At 40.0% G+C, this 17499-nt stretch overlaps 1 protein-coding gene across 5 annotated transcripts in view; it reads left to right on the top strand.

Moving 5' to 3' along the window:
- tead1a (TEA domain family member 1a) overlaps positions 1-17499 on the top strand; it is a 60158-nt gene that overhangs the window by 17282 nt on the left and 25377 nt on the right. For 4 of the 5 annotated variants that reach the window (XM_041997504.1, XM_041997506.1, XM_041997507.1 and 1 more), the window contains exon 2: positions 15324-15737. In XM_041997504.1, the coding sequence (XP_041853438.1) occupies positions 15533-15737 (205 nt within the window). In that variant the 5' untranslated portion in view covers positions 15324-15532. The remainder of the gene's footprint in view (positions 1-15323; positions 15738-17499) is intronic. The other variant, XM_041997505.1, reaches the window with a different exon arrangement.

The following is a 17499-nucleotide window of genomic DNA, read 5'->3' as shown; positions in this document are numbered from 1 at the left end:
ACGAAGCCTCTTGTGGAGTATGAACCGGACCAGAATAAACTTTTTCTTGTTCTTGCAGCCTCGAGTTCAAGAACAAATTTCTTGCTTCTTGTGGAGGGTGTAACAAGCTTTAGTGTTTTCAGGGTTCCAAAACACTGTTTTCGTGTGAATGAAACACCAAAATGATAAAAAAAAAAAAAAAAAACTTGAGCGAATTCATCTGAACTTGTCTCTGTGTGGGCGTGGCCTTTATTTAAATCACACTGGCTCTGGACAGTCAAAGCTTCAGAGACCCTGTGCTCTTGAGAGTTCCGAGTTCATATCCAATAACAAACAAGGTGACAGTGGAGAAAAAGGCAGACTCCTAGAAAGATGCAAAAAGTGGCAGCATAGTAGATGGTGGTCCTAGCAGCTATTAAATACATGCATCTTCTTTGTACCATTTGCTGGCTGCACATCAGCTATATAACACAATACTGCTTACTGCTGGTACGACTGCTCGGTTCGCTACATAGACAGAAGGCTCCGTATGTATGCATTTTTAGCCTAGAGCATAAATAAGCCTTAAAGTCCCACCCAAAAAGATTCTTTTCTTGCAGCCTTGCAGAGAGAAATATCCCTGGCTTTGCAAAGTATGCTACGACCTTAAGCCACTCCTGTTATATACCTTTATTTCTTTTATTTCACCCTTCTCTGTTTTCAACACTACTTAACACTACTTGTTATTGGTTCAACAGTGGGCCTTTAGATAGTGAATGTTTATCTGAATAGGTCGACAGTTAAATACAGACATTTTCAGTTAAGGAAGAAAGACTTCATATCTTAAAGCTAGTGATTTAAGATCTTCATCTATTTATGAAAGAATACTTAAAAGATATGCTGAATGCCACAATGCTTTTATTCTGTCATTGATTATTATGGAAACTTCACTTCTGAGCCAAGGTCTTGGAGAAAAAGAGCTCAGTAGATACAGACGGCATTGGGCCCTTTGATCATTTTTAATTGGGTTTTAGAATGGGCCAAAGCACAGAAAGATAAGAAATATAGGACTGTTATATTGTATTGGCAGTTTCCTTCATTGGTGTGCAATAAAAAAGTACTTTCAGTGTTTTTAGATACAAGAAAGATATAGAATATAGAAGTGTAGCCATGGAAATCTAAAAGTTACTGGCTCAACGGTGGGCCTTTGGATCTGAATAGGTCTACAGTTAAAGACAGACATTTTCAGGTAAATAGAGACTTCATATCTAAAAGGTATTTTTTCACATCTTCATCTTTTTATGAGGGAATCCTAAAAAAAGTAGCTGAATGCCACAATTCTTTTATGCTGTCATTATCCATGCAAACTTTGAGCCAAGTTGTTGGAGAAAAAAAAACTCACTAGACTATGGGGCCCTTTGGATTTTAGAATGTGCCAAAGCACAGAAAAAACACTTCTTAGAGCTCTTCATATTATCTCACCAGCAGCTGACTGTTATCAAACACCTGTTTTTACTTCTTGTATGGCCCGTTACAGAGACAAGGCTTTAGGCTAGTCCCAGACTAAAATGGCTGTTTTAGCTGATTTAACTCAAATTCACTTGCAGAAACTTGACTTAAATGAGGGAGGGTAGTCTGCTAGACTCGATTCCATTGGGGACTGTTCAGTTGGAGGGTGCGATGATTGTGTTCATGCTGCACTTCTCAAGCAAATTGGACCTTTTAATAATGTCTTCCACTCTTTGCCAGAGGCAGAGCTGCACCAAGAATTACTGAAGGAGAAGAAGAGACACAGAACAAAGAAGAAAACTTGTTTATAGATTGGTCAATGCAGAACTTTGGTGTCTAGTATATAACAGCTAAATATGGAGCTGCATCAGATCCTAGTGGTCTTGGGTTGATCAGATTTCTATCAGAATTTTTATAAAATTTTTCCACATCCAACCACAAGCAATTTCTCCTGTCCAGAGCTGCCTGTCGTTCCACACACTCTCATGTTTTGGTTGTGTTTACCACGATGCCTTCACCGAACCCACAATGCACTTTGTTTTGAAATCTGCTTTCTGTATCTGGTCTGCATGAAACGGACCAAGACCGAGTTTGCTTCTTTGATTCAAATCAGGGTCTGTTGGCGCATTCACAGTTCCCCAAACGAAGCATACTATTCAAGCAAACGGACTAGGATTCAAATAAATAAAGAAAGGTGGCTGTGAATGCGCCTTTTGCCCAGTTTTGGCTTATTCTGGATTTAACTAAACCAGCTGCAAGAGTGATGATAAAAAATCTAAGACCAAATTGATTCTTAATCTGAATCCTTCAAATGGAAGGGTTACCTTTTACTTAGAAATGTTTGCTGCAGACTTTGAACTAAATTAATTATTTAAATTCAGACCATCATTGCACCACAGAGGCCAGAGACAAGACTGCTTGCAGACAGAAAGAATCCACTCATTTATTTTAATTTTTTTTTTTTGCCATAATTTTATTAAGTTTTCATACAATTTAAACATACAAAAACAAACACAAGGTGCCAGAAGAAGCCATTACTGAACAATGCAACCTGCTATACAAAAATAATCTTAAATAATAAAAATGACAATCAACAAAATTTAAAGAGTATAAGTAGACTAGTACATATATGTCGAAGCAGAAACTACAGAGTCTGCATAACTCAGTCATTGATGCTGTCCTCCGTTAAATCCAAATCTTTCACATAATCAATAAAGTGGTTTCAGATACATTCAAAAAGTTCCTGTTTGCCTTTTAATACATATGTAATCTTCTCTAGTGGCCGAGCAGACAACATCTGCCGAATCCAGTGGGTGCTGCTTGGTCTGGAAGTTTTTTTCCAAAACAAAACTGAGGTCTATAAATGTTCATTCATTTTTAGTTTAGTTGTGTTTCTCTGGATATAGGCTAAATAAAAACAATTTTGGTTCTAGTATTATTTGTTTGGAAATAATATTTTGAATGATATCTCTTACCTCTTCCCAAAAAAGAACAGTTTTTCTACAATGCCACATACAATGAACCAGTGTTCCTCTACATTCATTACATTTTGAGCATACATCAGGTATGACCACTGGTGTCACATACGTTCGCATTAACCATTTATATTTGATAACTTTGAGACGAGTATTTATTGAAGTTGTGTGGGCCAAGATGCACACTTCTTGCCAATCTTCCTCTGAAAATTGTATTGACAAATCATCTTTCCATGCCCTAAACCACCTAAATCACAAGAATTTTCGGTGACATAAGACATAACCAGATTGTAAAACTGAGATATAATACCTTTCTTTTGACTATTCTTAAGCAACAATTCTTCTAAATCTGAATTAATAGGTTTTGTCAATACATTATTTTGATTTGCCCTTATAACCTAAGTTGGAGGTATTTAAAGAAATGCTTCCTATCCAAGTAAAACTTATCCTGCAGTTCCTGAAAGGTCATAGGTATGTCTGATTCCGGCAAATAGACGTCTTGAACCATTACTAGTCCCTTAGCATTCCACAACTTAAATATTGCGTCTGCTCTGCCCCGGTGAAAAAGCTTGGTTGCCCCATAATGGACTAAACTGGGAGAGGCATTGTGGCTCTTTCAAAAACTTTTTTACTTCACTCCACACTTTTATCATATTTTTAAGAATTGGATTTTTAGTCTGTTTCAGTAGATTTCTTATTGTGTTTGAATAGATATAAGATATAATATTATTCCAAATAAAACGTAGAAACATCTTCTTCATGAGAGGGAAAAAACCAAGAGGAGGTGGTAAGGGAATGTTCTGAAATAAATAAAGTACCTTTGGCAAAATATAAATTTTTAAAACGTTAATTCTGCCAATTATAGTTACCGGTGTTACGACCCGACTCAGGGGTATGGAAGGGCGTAACAAAGAATACGGCGTGGACAGGTGGTAAATGAAAATGAAAGCACATTTATTTACAATTCCCGTGAAAAGTGATGGACAACCTGTAAAACAATATGAAGATGAGCTGGGGTTAGCGGACCTGCAGAAAGAAACATACCAAAACCTATACCAAACACTCACCGAGTGCACACAAAGACACGACCGCAACTCGGTGAGGAAACTATAACCAAACAAAAGCAGCAGGCCCATAAACTAAAGTGACCGTCGTCACAACACAATAAAACGCTAACCTAGCCCAGCCCTAAAACTATCACCATAAAGTAAACTTAACCACAAGACTAAACACTTAAAGCACCCATTGTGGAAAAGGAGGTGGTCGCGACACACACACACCCGGTGAGGGGGAGAGCGGCCGAAGCCATTCTGGCTTCTCCCCCCCCAGACCTGCCTCGGCTGCAGCCTTTTCAGCCTGAGCTTCCCCGTAGGCTGCAGCCTGACTGGTCCAGAGGAGTGCCAGTCACACAGGGGCGGGGACAAAGGCGCTGGCCTTAGCCACTCCGGGCAGCGCTCTGCCGCCCCTAATCATTATACAAACGGCCACAGCTGTCTGACAAGCAGGGGCCGTAACACGCCCCCCCTAAAGTGTCAAAATCCTCCCTCAAGGATTTTGGCACAAAAAAAAAGACAAAAGAACACAAACAAAGAAAACACACAAACGAACATAAGTGGTAGTGCTGCTCTACACCCAGCCTGTGCCCCAAAACGTTCCCCACGGAGAACATGGAGGTACCCCAAACCTTCCGGGACTATTCTACCGTCCCCGACTAGGGACAACAATCCGGCAGGACCCATCCTGCTACTTACACTGGAATAGTCCTTCCCACAAAAGGCTACCAATCCGCACAGCTGTCACACAAAACACAACACTACCACACTACAAATGAGGGGAGACAAGACACCCAGTCTTACCTCTTCCTCCAAAAGGTGAGGGAAAACAGACCGCAGGCCAAGCACACTAAGAGTTACAAAAATCACTCACTCTGATTCCAAAACTCACACACACACAACCTGACCAAATCAGTCCCTCACTCCAAACACGAGCGAACCCTCCCGGCCACCACAACCGAAAGGGGGCCGACGGCGAGTTCATCCCGGCCATGCTTCAAATGACAGGCCCACAATACACCACGAAGCAGCTAAAAAGGCGTAAATAAAGGAGAGTGCCTGAACACGCGCAGCCTTCTCACATCCGCACCGTCCACACCCCCACCAGGGTGTCAGAACCAGTGGCGGCATCTCAGGGGAGGACTACAGGCACTCAATCTGCATCTCCCTCTCAACCTATGAGAGGTATGTCCTCCGCCTCACAAAGGGTCGCCCCTAGGCCAGAGCGCCCTACACAGCTGCAGCTTCGAGTTCAGGTCACCAATCACCTTTACACACACACGCTCCCACAGGAGCCGTGGCCACAGCCGCTCCCAATGCCCGTCACCAGCATGGAGAGAACTCACCCGACGGCACCATGCTCCACCGGAAGTTGCCAACAGGAAGCCCCTTCAAAACAATAGTTCCCCAAACACACTCACAAGAAAAAAAAACAAATGGCTAAATCCTCCACACCGCGCAAAACCCCAGGAGATCCTTCAAGATGACAAAAGAACAAAATCTCCTGGACGAGCCCCCACTTGTTATGACCCGACTCAGGGGTATGGAAGGGTGTAACAAAGAATACGGCGTGGACAGGCGGTAAATTAAAATGAAAGCACATTTATTTACAATTCCCGTGAAAAGTGATGGACAACCTGTAAAACAATATGAAGATGAGCTGGGGTTAGCGGACCTGCAGAAAGAAACAAACCAAAACCTATACCAAACACTCACCGAGTGCACACAAAGACATGTCCGCAACTCGGTGAGGAAACTATAACCAAACAAAAGCAGCAGGCCCATAAACTAAAGTGACCGTCGTCACAACACAATAAAACTCTAACTTAGCCCAGCCCTAAAACTATCACCATAAAGTAAACTTAACCACAAGACTAAACACTTAAAGCACCCATTGTGGAAAAGGAGGTGGTCGCGACACACACACACCCGGTGCACAACATGATGGGGAGAGCGGCCGAAGCCATTCTGGCTTCTCCCCCTCCAGACCTGCCTCGGCTGCAGCCTTTTTAGCCTGAGCTTCCCCGTAGGCTGCAGCCTGACTGGTCCAGAGGAGTGCCAGTCACACAGGGGCAGGGACAAAGGCGCTGGCCTTAGCCACTCCGGGCAGCGCTCTGCCGCCCCTAATCAGGACACAAACGGCCACAGCTGTCTATGACAAGCAGGGGCCGTAACAACCAGTAGCGACATCCATCCATCAACTGAGTTTTGTACTTTTGTCAATAATAGGTTGTAGTTTGTCTCAACAATTTTTGCTAAATCAGGTAAAATCTGTATTCCCAAATACTCAAATTGCGTCACAATATTGAACTGCATAACATCAGGGATTGGGTTAGCCCTTTCATAGTCATTCAACAATAAGATAAAAGACTTGTTCTTATTAAGTTTGTAACCTGAAATCTCACTAAATGATTTAGTTACTTCCAGAATGGTCTGTACTGATTTAACCAGGTCTGAAATGAATAAGATCACATCATCAGCAAATAGGGAAACTATGTTTGGTTGGTCCTACACTGATCCTACACTGAGTTGGGGGTGAGAGCGTATTGCATGTCGCAAGAGGTTCTATTGCCAATGTGAATAGGTAAAGGTAAGAGTGGGCAGCCTTGACGGCAGCCACGGTTTATCATTATTGGTCCAGAAATATTTCTGTTAGTAATAATTTTAGCAGAGGGATTGCTATATAATACTTCGACCCATTTAATAAAATTATTTCCACATTCAAATTTTTCTAATACCTGGAAAAGATATGGCCATTCAACCCTATCAAAGGCCTTTTCGGCATCTAATGATAGAAGTACTGTATCTGGCCCTTTGTTTTGCAGTGAATAATATTTAATATTCTTCTTACATTATGAAAACCCTGCCTTCCTGTAACAAATCCATTTAGATCTTGATTAATTATACTGGGGAGAATTTTTTGTAATCTTCTTGCTAATAATTTGCAAATAATTTTTAAGTCTGAATTCAATAGGCGGATGGGCCTCAAATTCTAGCATTTATCCAGGGATTTTCCTGGCTTAGGTAAGAGAATGATCAAGGCTATATTCGTCGAAGAAGGGAGAGAATTGGATTGAAAGGATTCTTCAAACATATCCATTAAAGGGGCCAGAAGTTTGTCTTTGAATCTCTTGTACAAATCTATAACAATGCCGTCAGGCCCTGCTTTTTCCAGATTTCATGTTATCAATGGCTTGTCCAATTTCTTCTTTAGTATTTTGTGAATCTAAGTTTACACTGTTTTCTTCTGGAATAATGGGTATATCTATCTTATTTAAGAAGATATTTATATTGTTTAATGAAGTTGTTTGTGCGGTGTATAATTCTTCATAATAATCCTTAAAGGCTTTGTTGATTTTTAATGGGTCTACCAGAGTCTGCCCGTTTGATATAATTGAGGTGATTGGCGAATTAGCTTCTAGCTGTTTTATTTGCCATGCCAGCAATTTGCCTGCCTTATCACCCTGTTCGTAAAATGTCTGTTTCAAATGTAGAAGACTTGAGGCGGCCCTAAAAGCAGTGTCTAACATATTCAGCTCTTAACATTAATAATTCTTTCTCCAACTGTGAATTATTATCATTTTTATTATGTATTGTTGTTTGAAGAGTTTTTATTTTGTTTTCCAACTGTAACCTAAATTCCTGTACTTTTTTGAGCTGTATAGCTGATGATATGTCCTCTGAGGAAAGCCTTGAATGCTTCCCATTTTACACATGCAGTTGTTTGCGTTTTATTAATTTGAAAGAACTCATCTATCTGTTTTGCTAGATATTTCATCAAGTCTTCATCTTGTAATCATTTATGTTGAAAATGCCATCTGGGTGGATCCTTTTGCAGTTTATTATCTCTGTACACCAAGCAGCATGGCACATGGTTCTGCAGAGACCCAAAAAGTAGTCTATTCTAGAATATGTTTGAAAAGTACCTGAATGACAGGAATAAATTCTAGTATGTGGTTGCCTTTCTCTCCATATGTCCAATAATTTTAGATCTCCCATAGATCTAAGAATTGTTGTTCTACAGTTGTTGTGTGAGTGATCAACCCTAGTCGATCTGTCCATTTGGGGGTCTAACGTACAGTTAAAATCCCCTGCTATTATATGAAACCCTGGAAGTGTTGACACTGTAAAAAGTACTATCATCTACATTTGGTCCATAAACATTTGTTATGTTAAGTGTTTCTGACAACAAGGAACCTTGAAGTATTAGGTACCTTCCTCTTTTGTCTTTAATAATATTTTTAATTTGAAGTGGAGCTGACTCATGAATTAATGACATAACCCTTCTGGCTTGGGATGTTAACGATGCCGAATACACAGTCCCCCCCCCACCTCCTCTTTACTCTTATATTGTCATCGATAAGGTGAGTTTCCTGCAAAAGTACAATTTTAGCATCCATTTCCTTTAATTTATTCATAACCCGTTTTATTTTTTGAAGACGTTGCAAACCCCTGCAGTTTCATGAAATAAAATTAAGATTTTCTGCTAAGACCAGTCCTCACCAGTGAGGAACAGTCAAACTGCTCGCTTCTTAAATCTAATCTTATGTATACTGCAACTGCTTTTTGTAACTAGTATTAACTCCTGTTCATCTTGAATAAAGCTCAACTCGTTGTAGGGCAACTTATTGTATCATCATGGTCACAGCTAACATGACCTGGTATCATCCTTGTGTGGTAGTTTTACAATGGCATGCTTAGTTTTTTAAAGATGTATAAGTTCTTTAGCCTAAATACAAAGACATACCTCACGTATACCACACCTTTTAAGCAAAATCACATACCGAATTTATGTGTCTGCTTCACTTGAAGCTTCCTGGATTTTACTGAGGAATACTTGTGCCTCCGCAGGAGTTTTGAAGGAAAGTGTTTTGCCCTTGTGAGTAACCAGCAGAGTCGCAGGACAAGCCACTCTATGTTGAACCCCCAGCTTGCGTAGCTCCCTGCAAATTGGGTCAAATTTCTTCCTCAGCTGGGCAATCCCTGTGGCCAAATCCAGATAGAAACGTTGATATGTTGATCTTCATAGTAAACACCTTTTTTGTTTCGTGCTGCCGCAATAATTGCCTGCTTATCCTTGTAGTTACGAAACTTCATTATCATAGTCCTCAGGCGTGACACATTGTCTTTTTTTGGACCAATTCTATGTGCCCTTTCCAAAACCACAGTGGACCGTAGCCCCTCATTCTCGAATGCCTTGGGTATCCATTTCTCTAAAAAGGCACAAACGTCCCCACCTTCGGCTCCTTCTGGCAGGTTTACAAGCCGTAGATTGTTCAATCGAGACCCGGCCTCTAAATCCAAAAGTTTATCCTTATTTCATATTCTTGTTTTTAGCTTTTAGTGCATTCGGTTTGGCTTGTAGGCTATTTAGCTCATCTTTGGTGGTAGGAATGCGCTCCTCCGCATGCGACATTCGTTCATTGCAGTCACTTATATCCCTTTTCATTTCCTGTAAAGTTACCATCACAGTATCAAGCCTCGAGGAGAATTGTGTCTCCATAGAGTTTAACTTGTCCAGTATTTGGTCAGCTTTATTGCCAGCAGGTTCATTTTCATTGTCTGTTTGCGTAGCCATGGCCTTGTTAGCTTGGGTTGCTTCACCACGTAGATTGTAGTCAAACAGCTTTGATTGCTTGATTCAAACAGCTTCGATTGCTTGATTCCCTCACTTTTTCCTTTCTGTGTTTTAGCAGAATAAGGCATTCTATCTCAAAGTTGTCTTTATATTTGGAATTATGCGTGAACAGAAGAGATTTCTTAACTTTTAGCAGAGCAGTATAAAACACGTCTTCTTACATGGCCGCCATAACAGGAAGTGACGTATATATTTATCCACTCATTTATTTTTGATTAAATAACTTTTCCAGGCCACATTTGAGTGTATAAAAGAAATTCTTCAGAGCTAGTTTTCCTGCTTGAGCAATGACCAAGAAGGACCTGCACACAGATGTTTTCATAATGCAGCATTTCAGTTACATCAGCAGCATTCAGATAAGGATATGGTTTGTTTTTTATTCCTTTCTATTTGATTGTATTTGTTATGTACCAAATATAAACTCCATGACTGAGGAGTTAACAAAGGTTTCACTTGAAATGTAGTTTGTAGTCCACTGAAACACACTCATGTATATTATAAAAAAAATTAACTCTTCATATTATCTATCATGATGGTTAATCACAGTTGTGTCTCAATAGTGTTTCTTTTATGCATCATGGCTCTCTGTTCCCACTTCATATTGATTCAACTTGGACAATTAATTTTCTTGATATTCCTCTTTCTTTTTGCACATGCCATATTTTGGCTAACTTTGTCATGGATGGTTGCTTTTTTGGTCTGTTGAGAGTTGATGATGATGCTGTTGCAGGAATGGAGGCAACACATTTTGGCCTGCATCTTGTTACCCGTTTAAATTAATTTCCTCTGGGAAAAAAATCAGCATTGTTAGACGTACTAATAATAATAATTTAAAAATAGATGAGATTATTTTAGAAAGGAAATAAATATCTTAATTTTTTGGTATAACACCTGAAAAGCAGGGTTGGCACAGTCACCATACATTTATTCTCTAATAATTTCTTTATCTGATCTGTGTAAATGGTCATCATCAGGACCAGGGTCCTAAGTCCAACCTTAAAGAGCTGCTATCCTGCAGCTTTTAGATGCATCGCTTCTCCAACACACCTGAATCAAATGAATAGCTGGTTACCAGGCCTCTGCAGAGCTGAATGACATGCGGATGAGGGAATTTAGCCATTTTATTCAGGTGTGTTGGAGAAGCGATGCACCTAAAAGTTGCAGGATAGTAGATCTCGAGGACCAGACTTGGTCACCCCTGCTGAAGACCATCAGGAAGTTGCTGGTTCTTTATAATTCCAGACATAAAGTCACCCAGGTCACCGGGCTTGTGGTCCCCCACAAGTATTAAACCCCTCCGTTCTGATTTGGAAAACACTTTCATGCTTTTCATGTTATACTATAGGCAGCTGTATTTCTTGCTACTCTTGCTAACTCTAGGATTGGAGAATGGTGCAACATTCTCTAACCCTAGAGAATGTTGCACCACTCTCCAACCCTTTCACCTTTCTCCAACCAATGGTAAAAAATGGCACCATGACATGACAATGTAACTATATGCAAATTTGTTCACACAGTCACAATATTTTGATATAATATAGAAAGTAAAAATGATCTGAGGCAGTTAGCTCACAGCAAGTATTCCACACCAGGAGTTTCCCGATTAGGATGGGAGCTACACTTGGGTTACGTACGTTTGTGGCATCCTTCATGTACATCTATTGTTTCACGTGGCTAGTCAGCTGATTGTTTTTTAGCCTGGTTGTTAGTTTGTAGCATTTCCATTTATCAGCCCCACATTGGTGGGGAAGATGCTCTCACCTACCAGCTGCAGCGTGCTCACTCACATCTGGATGGTAGCACAGGCAGTGTTTTCCAGTGTCTTTGATGCAATTCGGCCATCTTTACTGAGTGGGAAGCTGCTGGGGGTGGGGGCAACCACATCCACCATCTCCTGGATCACTGCCTTTCTTGCAGACAGACCTTTTTTTTTTGTCTATCTGTCTATTCAGTTGGTCCCTCTAAATTCTTAAAGGAATAAGTGTGAGTGGTTGTTTATCTTTGGCCCTGTGATAGACTGGTGACCTGTACCCTGCCCCTCAGGTTGTATTTTTTTGGGATACGCTCCTGCCCCCACGTTGTCCTCCACTGGAATAATCAGGGCCCGAAAATGGACCTTCTATGTGTAGGAAAAAACAAAAATAAACTTGGCTAGTTATAGAAAGAAAGAAAACTAACCAGTGCCAGAATATGAATCAACAGGTCTGACTCTTCATTCAGAAATATCCCTTTAAGCCTTTACTGTAAATCTTAGCCAAGCCAATCTTGTCACAGGAGGCTTAAAAAGGCAGATTGGGATAAAAAAAAAAGTTGTCTTGGCAACATTGACCCCTGACTCTGTCATTATCCCTTTAAAGACAAATTAAAGCAGCATATGATTTTAAAATTCATTTTGTTGAAGTGCTTTAAGGTTGAGTCAGAGTGAGGTTACACTGTTTTTGAAAGGTTTGATGATTCAGTGGCATTTTTGTAAGATGAGAAAAAGCATCGGCTACCTGTGAAGTGGGATATTTGACTTTAACACAAAAAAGTAGAATTTTCACAAATTCACACAAACTTTAAAAGAAACAAACGCTGGTGCTTAAACCATGCAGCCTGCTGGATGAATGAATCCTTGTTTGAATGGAAAACTGCTGCAGAGGGTCAGGAGGGAAGCATGGAAGACGGAGAGGGTGGGAAAGCTGGAGAGGAAACGGATATGAGCGTGAATAGAACAAGCATGGAGAGAGCACCAGAGGACACACTGTGGTAAAACCAGTAGATTCCCTTCATTACTCATGCCTGTGAGTCTTAGCCAGCGGATGTTTTCGTGCACACTCGCAGTGTTTTCCCCTTAGGTGTTAAAAGCTAAGCGCTTGTGTTCAGACAGAGTTAAAATGTGTCCAAAATGCTGCTTGCTGCTTTACATGCTTCACTTGCATGCGTACATACTGGCAAGTGTAATTGTGTTAAAATTAGCCAGGCTGACACACATGCGTGCACACACACACACACACACACACACACACACACACTGGTTTCACACTGCAGGCTTGTTCAGGCTGTGACCAGGGACAGTGCATGGGAAGTGTGAACAGTAGAAGACCAGACAAAATGACATGTGTTCGCCCAAGGGGCTGGCACTGTAATTGTGTGTGTTTCTGTATGTGTGTGCGTGCATATGTTGATGTGTGAGCGTGGATGCGACTGCGCCAGCCCTGCTGTTTACCGTGGGGGATTTTAGAAGAACTGTGGGCAGCTGGCATGCCCCTCCAGTTTATCATTTCTCCTTCTAAATCTGCTTGTACTGGTGGATAGTAATAGTCTGTCCCTCATTTACCCACTCCACTTATGTTCATGTGGATTCAACGTACCACAGTGATTTAACAAAACAGGCAATTTCTTTCATGAATAGAAGCGATAATTTGCCTCTAGCAGCTGTGAGACTGGTTCAAGACATGTTGCTCACAACTTAAAGCCACATTAAAATATATTTTGGTTATACTATATATGAAAAATATGCACAGTGGGGTGCATGTTTGAAATGAAAGTTAAATCAGTTCACATTTTAATGTTTATACTAATGTTCACAGTGTCAGCTGCAAAAGTTTCTCATTAATCTAAAGATTACTTATGCTGGCCTTAAAGTAAAAAAAATCATGCAATAACATCACAAGTTTCACAAAAACATTTCAAACAACACAACAAAACAATAAGTACAATTAGATAAAAAAATCTAACTGTACTTTAGAAACTCAGGTGTATTAACTGTTTAAGCCCAATTGACCCAAAAAACTGGAGACATTATTGCCTATTATTAACCAATAATTAACAGGGCAGTGGTGTTTATTTTCAATAATATTTTCTTAGTGAGGACTTGAGCAGCAGAGTTCTGAATCTGCTGCAGGTGTCTAATTAATTTTTTTTTAGGTAGAACCTGTAAAAACACTGTTAATCAAGCTGACTAAAGATGAAAGCATGACCTTGTTTTTCCAGGTCCTGGTGAGACATCAGATCTTTTACCCTTGATAAATTCTTAAGGTGATAGTAGGCTGATTTTGTAATTCTCTTAATGTGTTTCTCAAAGTTAAGGTCTGAGTCATCAATACACCCAGATTTCTGGCCTGGTTGGTGGTTTTTAGGTGTATAGACTGAAGCTCTGTGGTGACCTTTAATCATTTCTCTTTGGCTCCAAATACAATCACCTCAGTTTTGTTTTTGTTTAACTGAAGAAAGTTTAGACACATTAAGACATCATAATGCATTTACCAAGAACCTGTACGGGGCCTCGATCTCCTGGTGACTTTGTAAAATATATCTGTGTGTCATCTGCATAGCGTCATTTTTAGGTTTCTAGATGTCCTTAGATACCAGAAACACGTGCATGAACCTTATTATTGTGGAGTAATTCTTCATTTACTTTGAGTATGTCTTTTAGGCGTTTTTTCTGCAAACATGGCCAGGCCTTAAGGGGTTAGTGGGGGCTGCATTCCATTTAGAGAAAAACCTAATGTTTAACAACTCACCAGCATGCTGCAGAAGTAGAATGCAGCCCTCATTACTACACTTGAAATTAGCACCATTTAATGAAGAATGTTTCCATTTTGTAAGTTAATTTGGAATTGAATATTCAGCATCATTGAATGTTACATAAATGTTTTTCTAAGATTGTGCAGCCACACTACGTAGTGAGTCAGCCATTTTTATGTGCTTTTAGAATAACAACTGTAACCATTTTTTTTGATAAAGACACAAGCTTGTTAATGGTACATCAAAGTTAATATGCAGAAGATGTATAGAGCAGTGGTTCCCAACCTATCTTCCTTGGGAACCCCTTTCATGCAACCCCTGGCCCCATCCAGGGCTGAAACCATGTTTGGTTTTATGCTTTTAAAAGTGAGATTCTCACTATAAATAATGTGTTCTGGCTGAGTCCTGTCCTTAAATAAGGCCAAAGTTAAATTAACAACATGTAACCTTACTTTTTTTTCCCTAAAATAGGGACAATGTATGGACATTAATCACAATGACTGAAAGTTCAAAGCTTTGAGGGACCCCCTTGGGAACCCCAGGTTGGGAACCACTGGTCTAGAGGACATCAGTCAACACTGAAGCCTGGAACCAGGAGTCATAGTGCTGATTGAACATGCTAATGCTAACATCCGCTGCAAAAAATTGTGATTTTTTTTATTTTTATTTTTTTTACTTGCTGAGATTTATGAGCACAATCACTCCTCAGACTTTTCAGTGAATTGTTTAGTCTCATCTGTCTAAACCACACAACAAAAACAAGTTGTGTATGCGCATATTTATCTAAAACTTTGTCAATGTTTAGGAGAGTGATGCTAATAAAACAGGAAGCTTGTGCTATCTGCCGCCTCATATATGGTGCACACCTATCCTTACAATGTTTCTGTATGCAACCATAGACTATATAAAAGATGCAACACATAACTGTGAATATTTGGCACATGATTATGACTCTTTTACATTAATTTATATCCAAAATGCATTAGCAGCTGTCTGCCTCTTTCCCCTTTTGAGTTTTCTCTGTAGTGAACACTATATATAGTGGGTGAATATAAAGGTGAATTGAAACACAACCAGATATTTCCCACCTTACAAAAAAAGTATGAATCAGTATGATGACCATGATGTCACTATTATGATGTTAAACTTACTGTTTCTGTTATTTTTCTTTTTCATCTGTAGGGTTCCTGCTGTCTGACGTTGGATCCACACCACTGGCGGTTGACATTTGGAGCCTCCAGTAACAAAGTTAGCTTTTGATTTGTGTTTATAGTGGTCCACCACTGCCTGTCCCCACTGGGAGTTAAATATTATTAGTATTTTTAGTATTGCTTTAATCTCAGCATCGTTAGCACTGACTTTACGTCTGCTAGTTAACATTAGCTGCCAGCATGGAGCGCAGTAGCTGGAGTGGCAGTGAGAGTCCAGGGGAGGACATGGACAGACTGAGTGATTCAGGAGGGGACAAGACCATGGATGGGGACCCCGAGGGGGTCTGGAGCCCAGACATCGAGCAGAGCTTCCAGGAGGCCCTAGCCATCTATCCGCCCTGTGGGAGGAGGAAGATTATATTGTCAGATGAAGGAAAGATGTATGGTGAGTGATTAAAAAGCAGACACTAGCAAGAGTTCGGCATTTTTCTTCAATAAATGTCTTAAAATAAATTATAAGAGTTTCTGGTGATCAGCATGTAATGGACCAGGCAGCTGGTTCAAGATATTTTAACAGAGGTGTGATGCAGTTTATGTGAATCTCTGGGTGCTATAGATAGATTGTCACAAGCCATATGTGAGGAATGTGACTGTCTATGGTCACATGGTGAGTTGAGATGGAATGTGAAATCCCCAAACAGTGATTTAACCACATCCAGTGATTTGTCAAGCTGTTGAGACGCTTCTGTGAGACAACACAGACGGTTGCAATAGAAGGTTGTCTCGCTGTGTATCAAGTGTCAGAAACACAGGAAAAGAAAGATTTGCTAAAACAGAGGAAACAGAAGCAAGCTGTGGGTGCATTATGCCAGTGTGAGTGAGAATGTGAGCGTGACTGAAGAGGGGAGAGTATTTGTGTGTATATGAACTAATAGAGTGATGAACAGATGGTCCTCTGGCTGCCACCAGCTTCCAACCCCCAGCCCCCCCCCAATCCAACTTGCTTTCTCTGTTTTTGATTTTCTTTGCTTTCTCTCTGTATGTAAAGTGCACTCTCCAGATTTCTATATGATACTCAAGTCATTTTTTAATCTGTTTGTAAAGGTCAGATTATCTCTTAAAAACACCCTTGTGGAAAGTTTTCATATCAGCAATGGCCAATATTGCACTTTAAAATGTGAAAGATGTTCAGAAGCACCTCACAGCTGAGTTCACCCAACCATTTTAACACATTTTTAGCTATTTAGGTTAGACTTAATCTTAGTCTTAGATGATGATTTTAATTAACTTTTTTCTCTTTCCAGCATGAGAGGCTCCTACAATAGCTAATTCATGGTTTTCTGCTTGTGCAAGAAGTTATTGTGATGTAAATTTAACTATCTACACCAATCTGCTAGGCTCCATGGAACCTCTTTGGCCTGAACTTTGTGACTGCACAGCAATGTATCTGTTTCATGAACACCAAGTTCAGCTTCTGCACATCATAAGTACAGCGTGAATGGTTGTTTTGAGAAAAGACTCTGCAAAGAGATGTTATTATCCAAACCTCTGCAATTCATCAATGAAACTGTATAAGAACACACAAATGTCTTTGAATCGTTACTGAGTCTTAAAAAGATGGTTGGCAAATTTTCCTGTCAGTGCATTATCGCCACCTGTTGGACTGGAGGAGAAAGTTGTCCAACAATTAATGTTCTGGTGGCTAGTCTCAGTTTGATAAAAATAAACGAGACTTATCTTTCAGATTTGACTTTTAATAACAAACGTAGGTAATGAATCAATATTTTTACCTGGTTGGCCACTTTTACACCTTGTATGAAGCAGCACAATGAAATGTGTAATGCACTTATTGTTTAGTTAACCTGAAACAGTTGTAGTTTTATTACAGCAGAGTGAAATGGACCAGACATACAGTAGGTTTGCATAATGCTTCTCAGCTCCCTCAACTATCAACTTTTGTCCTGAAAGTTGATGGTTAAGTCGTCAGGCCCCATTATAACTTATATGAGTTTACATAAATCTAGCCTACGGAAATATGAATTGGTTGCCAGGCAACAAAAACAACGCTGCAGCATTCAGGTTTTACTCAAAATGAATTATTCCACTGATTGATCAACATAGAAAGTCTATGTGAACTTTACTTTCAAAGTTCAGTCTAAATTCCTTCTTCGTTCTATATTTGTGGAAGAGCCCACCTTAAATTAACC

Source organism: Melanotaenia boesemani, chromosome 10 (genome assembly GCF_017639745.1).
Source record: "Melanotaenia boesemani isolate fMelBoe1 chromosome 10, fMelBoe1.pri, whole genome shotgun sequence".
In the NCBI taxonomy this organism is placed as follows: domain Eukaryota; kingdom Metazoa; phylum Chordata; class Actinopteri; order Atheriniformes; family Melanotaeniidae; genus Melanotaenia; species Melanotaenia boesemani.
This window is presented reverse-complemented; position numbering and strand designations above follow the sequence as displayed.